Consider the following 12,999-nt stretch of genomic DNA (forward strand, 5'->3'; position numbering starts at 1 on the left):
TCTCAAAACAACTTTTTTTTTTTTTTTTTAAATCTAGCTGTGAGGTCACTCTATCAATTTTAATCAAGCAGTTGTAACAAGAGCCGCGATGCTACTCTTCCGCCGGTCCACAGGTCTCAGTTTCACTATGGGGAGCAGAGCAGGTTCACACTGTCTTATTTAAATGGAACTCCAGATTTTAATACAAAACAGGTATTAAGAATTGGGGCTTTTTTTTTAGAATACTGAACAAATGCTTAAGCTGTTTTCCAAGAGTTCCTAGTCACAAATGTTGAGTCACCAAAGAAAGAGTTATGTTTGTATTATTTATGGCATTACACACAACATTTAAGTCACCTCTGATAGGAAATGCAGTAATCGGCTCCTAAAGTGCTAAAGGGACCTTAAAACCCCAATCTTCAGTCCAAACACGGAAAACGTAGTTACTGAAGTCATGGCATTTCCTGGACTGCTTCCATCATGTCTACCTATTTCTACATCCCATCCACCACGCACAGTGTGTCAGTAAGCTGTGAAACAATAGGGCACTGGCTGTCAGTGCAGCCTACAGAGGCATCCTGGCCAGAGAGATTCAGCTGCCCGCGTGCAGACTTCTTGTTCATAACTGTACGACAAGGACAAGAGGATTTGTTTGCTTTTTTAGTACATGTAACACCCAGAAGATATAAGCTCAGTAGTTTTAGAGAACAGCTGATACTCAAATAAAAACTAAACTTGGTCATATAAAGTTTATTTAAATTTTATTGGCATGTTTCAACACATAGCAGTGAAGATCAAGACCTCTGGCAGAACCGATAAGCTGAGATCAATGCATTTCCATATTAAAGGAAAAGCACACCAGACTTTGCTAGGTTAAGATCAGAGCCAAAACATTTCATACTTCTGTACTTTCAACTGCTGCTAAAAATAGTAAAGCAACAGAAAGGAAAATGCTTCCAGCTGTGCACAAAAAGCCTCTGCAGCACAACATCAATTTATGCACTCTAATTTAATTAAAGATTCAACATTATTCTATGACTTTATCATCAGAGACAGCATTGCACAGCTGAGGTTACCCTCCATTTCCACAATCAAAACAGTAAGAACGTTTCTTTATTAAATTTAGTTTGATACGGATGTTTCTCCCAAATCAAGTTACCCAACTTAAATACAAGTCTTTCAAGTGCCAGCTATGCCACGTTCATGGCAATAGCTGTATTTTATTCCATGGTAACTGCATCTTGACCTAGTCTCGTGATAAGAAACATTTAGCATCCCTTAAGGAAAAAAGGTACACCATTGGACACATGAGTACCCAGTCTTGGCTGCTCTTTTTATCTGCTCCCAGAGATTCAAACAGTTATTCTGCAGAGGCGAACACAGCTCTTTATGAAATGACTTGACCAAAACAAAACAAAAATCCCTAACAAACCCGAATAAGGTTTTCTACGACCCTGCAGCAAACGTGTAACAGATTCTGGGGGAGGCTGAATAACGCAGCAAGACTGCAATGGTTCTGCTTCAACGGCTGGCTTGAAACCTTTCTGTTGTATTTATGACTGAAAATTATTCCGTTAACCGTATGTTTCTACATATTAAACTATCAAAATTAAGCATCTCTTCTAAGGTTCACAAGGGCTCTCTGCAAGCACGGCTTAGACGCTTCTCCCTCATCTGCTTCCACGGTGTTCAGCAGAAAGGCTTCAAGCTTTAACAGCAGGGCGAGGACATAATACCAAGCGGATTACTTTAAGATCCGTATCAAGCTGAGAAAATAAACATTTCCACTACGAATCTGAATATAAGTGCTTCACCCTCCTCCCCCCGCCCCCCCCCCCCCCCCCAACCTCTCCTCCTAATTCCAAAGTCATCTCCCCTGCAGCCCGCACGGAGGACGAGGGGAGAAACCGCCAGGGAGAGCTCGGCAAGCGGCTGCGGCGAAGGAGCGCGCCTCGGCGGCACCTGCGAGCGGCACCGGCGGGAAGAGGGGGCCGGGGGCCTCCCTGCAGCCTCCCCCGGCAGCTCCGCACCCCCCCGCCAGCCCGCACAAAGTTTCTGTGCAGCCCGCAAGGCCCCGCGGTGACGGTGCCCGACAGCCCGCCCCGAGCCGCGCTCACCCCGCTGGGAAAGTCGCTGGCGGCGGGGCCACGCTCACCCCCCCACACACACCGCGGGGCAGGGCACGAGTGGGACCCCGACAGCGCCCGGGCGGGGGAAAAGGCGGGAAGCGGCGCCTCCGCGCGCTCCCTCAGCGGGGAGACGCGGCCGGCGCTGAGGGGAGGGACACGACACCCCCCCCCCCCCCGCAACATCCCGCCCCGGGGGCCCCTCCGCAGCGCTCACCCCAGCACCACCAGCTCCCCGTACTTGACGGGCTCCTTGTTGGGCGCGCAATGCTCCTCCTGGCTGGGGGAAAACATGGGGGCCGCCGCGAAGTCACCCCGCCGCTACGGTCCCACCCGCCGCGGGCGGCGAGTCCCGAGCGGGCTCCGCGCTGCGCCCCGCACTGAGCCGGCGGCTGCCCGACAACGGCCACTACACCCGGGGGGGGCGGAGCGGCGAGGGGGACGTACCAACTGGCCGCGGCAGGGGGAGGGAGGAGCAAAGCGGCCGCCCTCTCCCCCCCGCCTCCCGCCCGGCCATACGTGGCTCCGCCCTCCCCGCGCTCCCGCTCACCGCCTGCGGGGGGGGCGTGCCCGGGGCTTGGCGCCGTTGAGCTCCGCCCCTTCTGTGTATCCTGCCCCCCCCCCCCCCCCCCCCCAGCCGCCTGCAAGTGGTACGGCCCCGCCGTGTTATGTAAACATAGAGTAAAGGAGACGGGGCCGCTCTTAAAGGGGCCGCGCTCCGGCGGGCGCAGCGAGCAGGGGGCGGGGACAGGCAGCACGAGACCGGGGGGTGGGGCTCTGGAGCACCGAGGGGTCCCGACCGCTGCCTACTCTTGGAGGGGGGGGGTCTAGGTCACCTGACCGGGAAGGGGGGATTGTCCCGGGTTCCAGATCACCTGGGGAACTGGAGCACTGCGTGGGGTTCTAGATCACCCTCCTGCCCCCCGGGTAGGGGTGTCTAGATCCCGGGGGGGTCTTTAGACCCACATCTGCCCGCAGACCCCAAGGTTCTAGATCACCTGGGGTGTCTGGGTCACCTTCTGTCTGGGTCGGGGGTTCTAGATCACCTCAAGGTTCTGGATCATCTCCAGGGGCTGCAGGCCACCTCCTGCGCAGGAGGGTGGTCCTGGGCTGCCTGCAGTGGAGGGGGGCTCTAGATCACCTTCCTGTGGTTCTAGATCGCTGTGGAGCTCTGAATTCCCCCCAGGAAGCTCCTAGGTCACCTCCTGCTCTGGAGGGACGGGGACTCCAGACCACCACACCCCCCTCCTACACCCTCCCCACCATCTCCAGCACGTCAGTCTCCAGCGACGGGGCCACCACCAGCTTCTGCGCTTGTGGCCAAGGAATGGCTGCTCTCCTGTATGAGGAAGGAGCTGTAGAGCCCACCTTCCAGCCTCATCTCTCCAGTGTCTTCTTCTGAGGCTGCAGAAATGCCCCCCCCCCACCTTTGTTCTTTGGGAAGAGCTTTACAAAGCCAGGGCTTTTTAATGCCCCGACTCACCCCTCCAGGTGTGACTGCCATTCCCAGCATCACAGATCTGCTCCGAAGCTGGGCCGGGGCTTCTTTATTCCTTCGAAAAGCTTACTTTCAACGGAAAAAAAAGGAAAAAGTCTGCAATGAAAGAGGGTGACAGCTGTATACCCAAGGCCACGGCCTCTCCCTGAAAGCCCACCCCCCTCAGCACTTGAGCACAAACACATTTTCACTTCGTTTCTGACAAATTTGCATGAGATAAGTCATTATGTCAAAAAATTGGTGGGCAGACAAGCATCTGGGGACATGTGCCCAGACACCAAGGCCTTGTGCAATGCAAAACCAGGCTAAAAAGGCAGCAAGGAGCAGAAAAACCCCAAATCCCAAACTTTCTACAGTGGCTTCCAAGGACATTTCCCCGGCAGCCCACTGCTGCCTCAGTGTCTCCCTCATCGCCCTCTTCACTCAGAGCTTAATTTCCTTTCTCCTCGGTACCCGACGCAAACACAAAACCAACAAAGATTAGCTCGACATCGATCCGTGTCGAGGATGGAAATTCTCATTAGCTGCTATTTGAGGTCTCTAACCCAGGAGCCCGTTAACAAAGACAAAAGTAATTGGCAGTGGCTGCCACGCTGCTCCCGGCCTTCACCAAAAAGCATCCCCTGGGCCAGCATGGTCAAACTCGGGATCAAATCCTGCTCCTCCTGCCGAAAGCTTTCCCTCTGCCTGAAATTGTATTTAGCTATTAATTTTCCCAGTAATGTTATTTTTCTGTCGTTTCTGGTGAAGAGGTGAAATGGAAAAACCCAGCCAATCTCACAGGGCTGCAAAATGGAGATCTTCCCAGGGGCTGTGTGAAGAAGACAAGATTTTATTAAAGACAGAGAGCTGAATTATTACAGATTTATCTTCTTTATTGCCCTAACAAAATAGAAAAGAAAGCCGGGCTGTAAGTCACTGTCAAAGAAAACAAATACAGCCCCGAAAACTGTGAAAAACAAACCTCCTGGCTGCATCCTCTTCAACATCTCCCGTTTCTGCCCCCGAAAGCAAGACCTTCATAGCAGCTTGGCTTTCGCACGACATAAACAAACTTCAATACTCTTCCAAAAAACTCTCCCAAATGGCTCAGCCAAGCCCAGCTTCCCGTAAGTCAAACCTCCCATTAACGTGGCTGGACTTACAGCATCTTCTGCTGCTCCCCAGCCCCGCGCGGGGATGGAGGGATGAGGAAGGACCTTGAAGATCTTATTTTGCCCCTTTTTTCCTACTTTCTCATTTTCTAATACTATACTTTTTGGAGAACAGGGAAAAGTTGCTCAGAGCCTTGCACGCAAGGCTTGTAACTGCAAAGTTTGCACACTTTTGCCGAGCCTGCCCATTTTTTTTCAGCAACGCAAACCAGCGCATCTCCTGCATCTAAACACAGAAATGCAGAAATTATTAACTACAGAAAATGCGCTGGATTGCATTGCTGAAAAAATGTATTAAATGCAGAAAATGCTCTGGTTCGCATTGCTGAAAAAAAATGCTCAGGCCTGGAAAAAAGAGCCGAGCAGGATTAACAGGGGAATATTTGCACCCGATGCATTCGTAGGAGGTGGATGAGCTGTGCTGGGGTGGGGAGGCACCTGCCCGCCATGAACCTGTGGTGGGAGACAGTGAGATAACCCCCACCGCTTGGGTTGATGCATTATTTTTCTCCTTGAAAATGTGCTTCATTTGTACATGCACCATCTCTTCATTTTGCATCTCCACACGGGGTATTTTAGGCTGGCAAGTGAAGAGGGAAGCTCAGCCTCAGCCCCATGAGGTGTTTTTAAGACTGCTGGGTCTTTTCTTCCCAAATCGTAAGTTTTCTCTTTGTAATTTCCAAGGACCTATTGCTCCCAGCACTGGAAACCTGCTTTTAATTTTCTAATTTTTTTAATTTTTAATTTTTGACTTATGAAGCAGAGCCTGGAGGAGGAAGCAGCTTTCCTATAAGTTGCACGGCTCCCCATCCCGCACAGATCACAGCCCTGAATCCCGCTATTTCCTCCAGCTCCAAAAATCCCTTCCGCAACTGGTGCAAGCAGCGCTTGGCTGGCATTTTTCCCCAAATCCATTGAAATAATTGCTAAATGTACCCACAGCTGCATTCTCCTTTTTTTCAACTCAAAATGCCCGCAGTCTCAGATTCGGGATGGCTCGACATGGATTTTCAGAGCAGTGAGGGGAGATTTGGTTGTTTTCCCCCTGGAAGCGGGAATTGCAGATAACTTGGAGCTCCTTCCTGGCGGCATCAGTGCTGCAAGAGGGAGTTTGCTCCCAGGTTTAGCACGAGCAGCTGTGGGGCTGGAAGGAAGGATATCCAGCCCAGCCAGAAGAGCATTAAAATCAATGTTCGAAAAAATCCCAAACATGAAGAAATAGTACATGCCCATTTATTTTTAAAATGTAATAAAAAGTTATTTTAAATGCAGGAAGATTAATAAGGCTCTAATTCAGCAAAGTACTTACAGATGTGCTGGACTCTAAGTAAGTACTTCAGTGCTTTCATGAATCAGGGCTTAGGGACTGAGCTTGAAATATAGAGAAAGTATTGAAAGCTGTAAATAGCCCTCGCATCATACCTGTGGCTTCCACTGCACATGAAGCTCATGGTACCTGGGATCGGCGCATAAATAGGGATAAAGTTTTCCATTCTCAGCCCTATACCACTGCCGTTAACAGAAAGGTTTCCAGGAGGGGAATCAGGTTTATGTTCAGCCATCAGTGTGGATGGTCAGGGCTGGAGAAGTTGATCTCTGGGGTCGCAGCAGCCTGGTTTTGGTGCTCCAGGGTGGGGAATAAACCCCAGGAAAGGAGAAAAACTGTTTCAGCTCCAAGGTTAGGATCAACCCGGTATTGCCTGGGTGGGTGCAAACCTCTCAGGATGGAAAGTCCCTAGCTCACAGGTGACTGAGGCTCTCGAGCAGCCACCAAGTGGAAGCAGCAGAAGAAAGAGCTGTAGATGATTTAAAATCAGGTTTGATAAATATTATACAGGAAAAATATTATGTGATTGCTCACAAAGATGCAGTACTGAGCTTAGCATGTTTTGGGGACCCTTTCAGTCCTGTGTTTCAGGGGTTCAGTGCCTAGCATAGATTGGGCTAAAATAGATTTGATTTTCCTTACAACACTTGGAAAGCTGTCTATGTGTTTTGAACCTGCTATTGTCTTAATTTTCTACCATGCCATGTAATGGTCTTGATTCACAGTAATACCTACAATTTAGAAAGGGGAATTACATTGAAAAATAAATGGAAGAGCTAAAAGGATAAAACGATTTCAGGTATCATGGCAGCAGCTTAAAGATATGTTATAGGCTCCAGCTTAACATGTAACACTCCTTAATAAAGACCCTAAAGGATTTTTTAAAAGCAGAGAAGTTAAGTAGTAGAGTGAAGAAGGCTATTAGGAACAAAAAAGATAGCCATCAAAAAGCTATGTCTAAATGAGGAAACTAGAATATAGCATAAACACTGGCAAATATAAAACCACAATAAGGCGAGTGAAAAAGATTTTGCAGAACTGTTTGCCAGAGGCATAAAAATGCACATAAAAACATAACAGAGACAGAAAGTCTACCAGGGACTCACTGAGGCCAGCAAGCAGTGAAAGTGTGCAAGAAGTCTTGGGTGAAATAAAACCCTGGTGGGTCAGATAAATGAGCCCCCCATGTGTCTGCACTGGGAGGGGGGGCTGGAGACTCCCCCAGCAAAACCCTCTTTATCTGGAATAGGTCTGATGAGCTTCTTAAATACAAGTGTCACCAACAGAGGTTTTGGAATAAATAGGTAAATTGAGAGAGGGAGCAGATTTCCAGGATGAGAGGTCACTGGCCCAAGACTTGTAAAGAGATTCAAATATAATTATGTGAATAATTAACAGTATTTATCCACAGCGGATGAGAAATAGCAGACTTGACAGTGGTTTCTGAAGAGGCAAGTTTAAGAGCTGCGGTCAAATCTGCCTGACCTGCACTAGGCAAATGAGTAGAAAATACAATCAACTATAGGTAAATATAGATGCATAGGGATGCATTTGGCAGATCTGACACACTAGGAAAGGGCAACATGGGGGTTTTGCAGAAAGAAGTCAAAGTTTATAACGCATTCACATCATTTGAAGCAGTCAATGAATATGATGGAGAAGGTGATTGAACGTGTATCACATACCTGGGGTTCATGAAAGCTTTGCCACCATTAAGAGCTGACAAAACAATAAAAGTAACATGAGATAAAGAAAGGGCTTCATGGATTAGCAGCTGACTACAAGAGAAACCAAAGGCTAGAAATAGGTTTTCATTTTCACAGTGGGGAGAGGCTGTTGCTGGGATTTTGTGGTATTGTGGGGCCCTGGCCAGGCAGCTGGCTTCTAATGGGAAAGTTTGCTGAGAAGCCAAAAATTTTAAGCTGACTGCAAAGAGTTATAGAAGGACCCAGCAAGAAAATGTCCAAGTAAAGTACATAAGAGAAGATGACCTTAGCCATATCTGTCTAATGACTGGCTCTAACTGAGCTATTATCATTCAGGAAAGACATTCTGAGGTTTTACAGTCACTCTAGGTCCTTCTCTTGAAAGATCAGCTCAGAGATCAACCTACGTCTAAAAGACGAATAAAATGTGCCAAGAAGCTTCTGTACGTCTTTTCCAGTGACATGGGCGGATGGTCCAGACCCCTTTTCCTACACCCTGTGCCCCATAGCTCACCCATCTTTCCTGGAGCACTGACACTGTGCACTCTTCACATACCAAATCCCATACTGAATCCAAAACAGCACTATTCTAACTACTAAAAAGAAAAAATTAGCTCTATCCCAGCCAAAACCAGGACAACTTGTGATAGCTAAGGGGCAATAAACACCTTTTGGATTTGTCTGCCAAAATCAGAAGCACTGTCAACCCAAATCTCAGCATTGTCTCTCTTGCCCTCTCCGCAGGAGGATCCAGGTCCATCCTCACCTCCAACCCCTGCCGAGGACCTGCAGCCCAGAGCCAAGTCCCCTCTCAAATCACCACATCCCTCTTTGCAAGATGCTCTCTCCTGCCCCAGTTGCTCATCTGGGAATGGACTTTCTCTCTCCAAGACCTTCCTTTTAAATTTTGTCTCCATTTGAAAATTAAGACTAACACAGTGGTGGGAGGTAGAGGATAGGGACAGTTTCCCTGTAATTACTTATACCTAATTTAGGGGAAATTCTGTTCTTCTGACCTTCATCCCAGCAGACAAAGCTGGTCAGACTGGTTCTCTGCGCTTAGACCACATTATCGTACTACGGGAACCATCCCTGGTGATGATGCTCCCCATCCCCCAAGAGAGCAGCTTCGAGACCAGATGGCTGGGTCCCCATCCACAAAGAGATATTCAGCCATCCCATAAATCAACCAGATTTCCCCCCTCGAACATAATGAAAACACCCAAATCATTGCAGGATATAAGGTAGGAGAGGAGCTCTGCTTTTCAAGTGGTGAAGCTCTGGCAAAGTCTCAGCCTGGCTCTGGTTTACCCTACACCAGCTCCTGTTGCGAGGGCTTGTCAGCTAAACCCCAGGTGTGCTGCAAGCCTCGTCTAACTGCTGATATCACACAACCATTTTTTGTTAACCAAGGAATCTGCTTTTCAGGGGATGCTTGAGGAGTGCCGGGATGACAGAAGCTCCACTATGTCAGCACCATGACCCTCAGACCCAAAACTTTCCCAATTTGCAAGTGTCAAAGTATTTCACCCACCAGCAAAGCGTGAACACCCACAAAGTCACTTAAAATGAAACATCATTTTCACATATTTCCACTACAGAGAATGAAATATGTTTTAGAAATTACTGCATATTACTGCATTCAGCCAACAGATAATCAGCGGGTTACAGAAACATCTCCACATCTCCAGCGCGATCCAGCCCGTGCCGTTCCCAAGCAGGATTCAGCTCCGCGGCCAAAAGCACTGAGCTGGCGGGGGCCCATCACCTCATCTCCCCAAACCCCTCAGCACTGCCTTTTGCAATCTTTGCAGCACTGATACATGCATATGGTTTTAGAAGAGAAGGAAAACACTGCTTTGCTAAGGACTAGAGGAACTGTGGTTAATAACGACTTGGGAGTTCAGACTTCACCGGCAGTAAGACCTAACAATTAATCAGTTTGCTCCTCTGTACCTTGTTAGAGTAAAGAGGGACAGGTCATATCTGAATATGTTAAAAGCAGCATTTGGCCTTCAAAGTATATACATCAGTAAAGCCTTATAACTAGCTCCTAGCATTTGACATTCTTTTCATTACTATAATTTACTAAGTGCATTGCCAGGTGCTCCTGGCAGGCTTCCAGGCTGCCTTCAGCCAGGCAATGGATAAACTCAGAAAAAAGGCTGTCGCTGCTCCGAAACCTTGAAATTATAGCATGAGGGGGAAAAAAAAAAAAAAAAAAAAAAAGGCAAAAAAAAAAAAAAAGGCAAAAAAAAAAATCAATAAACACCCCACCAAAAAAACGACCACCAGCCGGGCGCAGATGTCAGGAAGATGGAGCAAAAGGAACAACATCCTGCGACATCCTGTTAAGTCAACGTGCAACCACAGCTCCTGAAACCCGGAGTGCTGCCTTCCTCCTGGTCATGGGAGCTTTCGCTATAGAGGTGGTTATAGATGGTCACTTCTCCTACGCCTGCACGGTATGGGTAATTAGTAAGTCGTTACCTTTGTAAGCTGAAAGGCTCGCTATTGTCAGGATCAGCCAAGACGCTGGTGGAGTTGTCATTATTATGGGCTCTTTAGCAGACGGATGGCTGAAACTATATTTCACAGCAATAAAGTAATGGCTGAGAAATGCAATTCTGGTAGCCCCCTGATGAAAGCTACTGGCTTTCACTGGAATCATTAGGAGATGAATATGCCTCATACCTTATCAGATAATGTCTTTCCTTAACAAAGGAGCTGAGTTATCTTGGAAGAATTTGAGAGCTCCTCGCCTTTCGGACAGGGAAAAGGCACAGTTATGTGTTGCTGAGATTTACTAGTTATGTTAAATTAGGGAAGATTTTGTATGGAAACACTAGAAGAAGCTATGAAAAGATTGTGAGACCTTTTTTTGTACAAAAAGAGCACACATATACCTGCTGTTGCCATTAAGAGACAGAAGATGAATGAAAAAAGCCTTTGAGCTGAAAGAAAATCAACACGAATTCATTGCTAAGTGTTAGCGATCATATATATAGCATACATCCAGCTACAGCAACAGAAAATACGTTATTGAAGGAATAGAAAGAACAGGAAACCACTTGCTAATAAAAATCGCCATCTGCCTTCTGGAATGAAGGACTCGGTTCAGATGTTTTAGTCAAAGCAAAGCATCCAGGAAAGCAAAAGCAACCTTATAAATGCCTATCTGGGTAGTAAGAAACCATAGAGCTGGTGGCAAAACCTCATTGACTTAATAGTTGAAAGAAAGGGTCTTTTGACTCCGGCTCTCCAAAGGGTGGAAGTACTGCAAGGTGGCCCTGTGGCCACATTTACAGCCCCCTGCCAAGCTGATTATATGATGAACATCCCAATTCTGCTCTGAGAAAAGAGACATGTACCATTTTCTTCTCCGCAGGCTGTTAAGCCCACTGATTTCCAGGCACATGATGAAGCCGACGGTAGGAACACGCTGACATCTTTACGAGGAAGAACAGGCTGTGACAGCCCTGTGTGCGAGCGGGGAGTTATTTCGTGTTTTGTTAGCCTGAGTTTTGGGAACAGATGGGAACAGAGCCATAGGAAGCCTCCTCATTCAAGAACTGGCCCAACTTGCAACTCATTAGTGAGGCCCTACACAGCTAAACCCTCTGCTTGTCCCATCTGCAGCAGCCAAACCTCAGTGACCTGCAAACCCACCACCTGGGACCCCCAACCCTGCCATCGCTGCTTATAAATCTTTACATTTGAGATGCGCAGCCGATCGATAGTTTCAGGATGCAGATGGGGCATATGGAGACTATAGCAAGCAAAACAAAGGCAGAAGCCACGGGCCGTTTCCATGATCAGAAAGAGAAAGAGTTTCCAATTATGCAAAGGTCATTGACTGAGCGTGGTGCTACATTTAAATATTTTAGTGCATCTTTGCCTGGATCCTCTCAGAAATGTTTGTGTGCGTGTGGGTAAACACTCCTCTGTGGTTTTGGTAAGATAAGGGAACACAGAAAAAGTGCAGATGTCTCTGTTTTATGCCACGTGAGAACTTTAAAGCAGACTCAAGCATCTTGAGGGCTTTGGGTTTCTTTTTTTTCCCTGTAGTTATTTATTCATGCTTTGACTCCTGGTTACTCCACAGAGTTTCCAGCATGAAGCTGAGATAAACATTTCTACCTCCCAAAATTCGCATTGGCTCTGTGCAGCACTGACAGATGCGATGGGAGCTCGGTGCTGCTGGGTGTCACCTCCAGCCTGGCCACTCCGTCACCTCCTCTGTGCCCACAGGGCACGGCTGGCACGGTCAGGGCGAAGGAGACAAAGTTTGACATTTTTTTTCCCCTCCTCCTCTTTGCAAATGTGTAACAGTGAGAAGGGACATTGTCCGCAGGTCCGTGGGAAGCACAAAGCGATGGCTGTGCTGACCTCCTTATAAAAATTCAAGGCTGTCCTCATTTTTCCTGGAGGTTTTGGTAGTTTGCACACACGTATCTTTGTTGTCCCACTCCAACCCCAGCACTAGCCAGTCCAAAAGCCTCCAGTGCCAACCCAGCCCTGCTGCCCACACAGAAACCAGCAAATTCTGACATATCCAATCGAAACTTTGACATTTGGGGACAGGTTTTGAAAATTCCTCCTTGGAGAAAAACCCTGCTTTCATTTCCAGGGATGCTGCCAGTTCAAAACTTCAGTGAAGCTCAGTTGGTAGCACTGGCCACTCAGCTTTTCCCAAAATCAAGCCGTCGAAGCCTCTCTGGCCAGTTCCTCACCACTGCAAGCGCAGGGAAGGGTGGGATGCTGGCCTTCCCAGGGAACTAGTTTACATGTGTCATTTGGAGATTTTTATTTAAATATATTCTCCTTGACCACTGAGGTCCCTGGCTGGAGTCTGTGATTTTTAAAAAGGATTAATGCTGCAGGAGCCTTCATCCAGATGCCCCCCCAAGAGGTTTTGATCTGGTTGTGTGCTGAGTACTTTGCCCTCCTAAACCTACTGCTTCAAATCCCTTTTGCTTTTCTTTTTCCAGCCCTATTATTTTTCCCCTTTCAGTCACTTAAATGCTGAGCTCGCTACAGGTATAAACAATTTTTTAAAGAGCCCTCAATTTAACAGCCCAACAGTTTATATCATATTTTGGGGGGAGGATGGGTGCCCATCGTCACACAGGGGAATCTGTGTTCATGGGGAAGCCTGAACTCAGCAGCTGGGATGTGCATGAAGGGTCCTTGCCTCTCCCCATCACCC

General features: G+C 47.8%; 1 protein-coding gene across 5 annotated transcripts in view; it reads right to left on the reverse strand.

Moving 5' to 3' along the window:
- The window catches only part of PELI2 (pellino E3 ubiquitin protein ligase family member 2), an 86,955-nt gene extending 84,446 nt beyond the window's left edge, over positions 1-2,509 (reverse strand). For all 5 annotated transcript variants that reach the window (XR_012622876.1, XM_074821056.1, XM_074821053.1 and 2 more), the window contains exon 1: positions 2,323-2,509. Coding sequence is in view for 4 of the 5 variants with exons in the window: in XM_074821056.1 (XP_074677157.1) it covers positions 2,323-2,399 (77 nt within the window). In the remaining variant the exon portion in view is untranslated. The remainder of the gene's footprint in view (positions 1-2,322) is intronic.
- Between the last annotated feature and the right edge of the window lie 10,490 nt (positions 2,510-12,999).

This window comes from Strix aluco, chromosome 4, assembly GCF_031877795.1.
Source record: "Strix aluco isolate bStrAlu1 chromosome 4, bStrAlu1.hap1, whole genome shotgun sequence".
NCBI classification, from domain to species: Eukaryota; Metazoa; Chordata; class Aves; order Strigiformes; family Strigidae; genus Strix; species Strix aluco.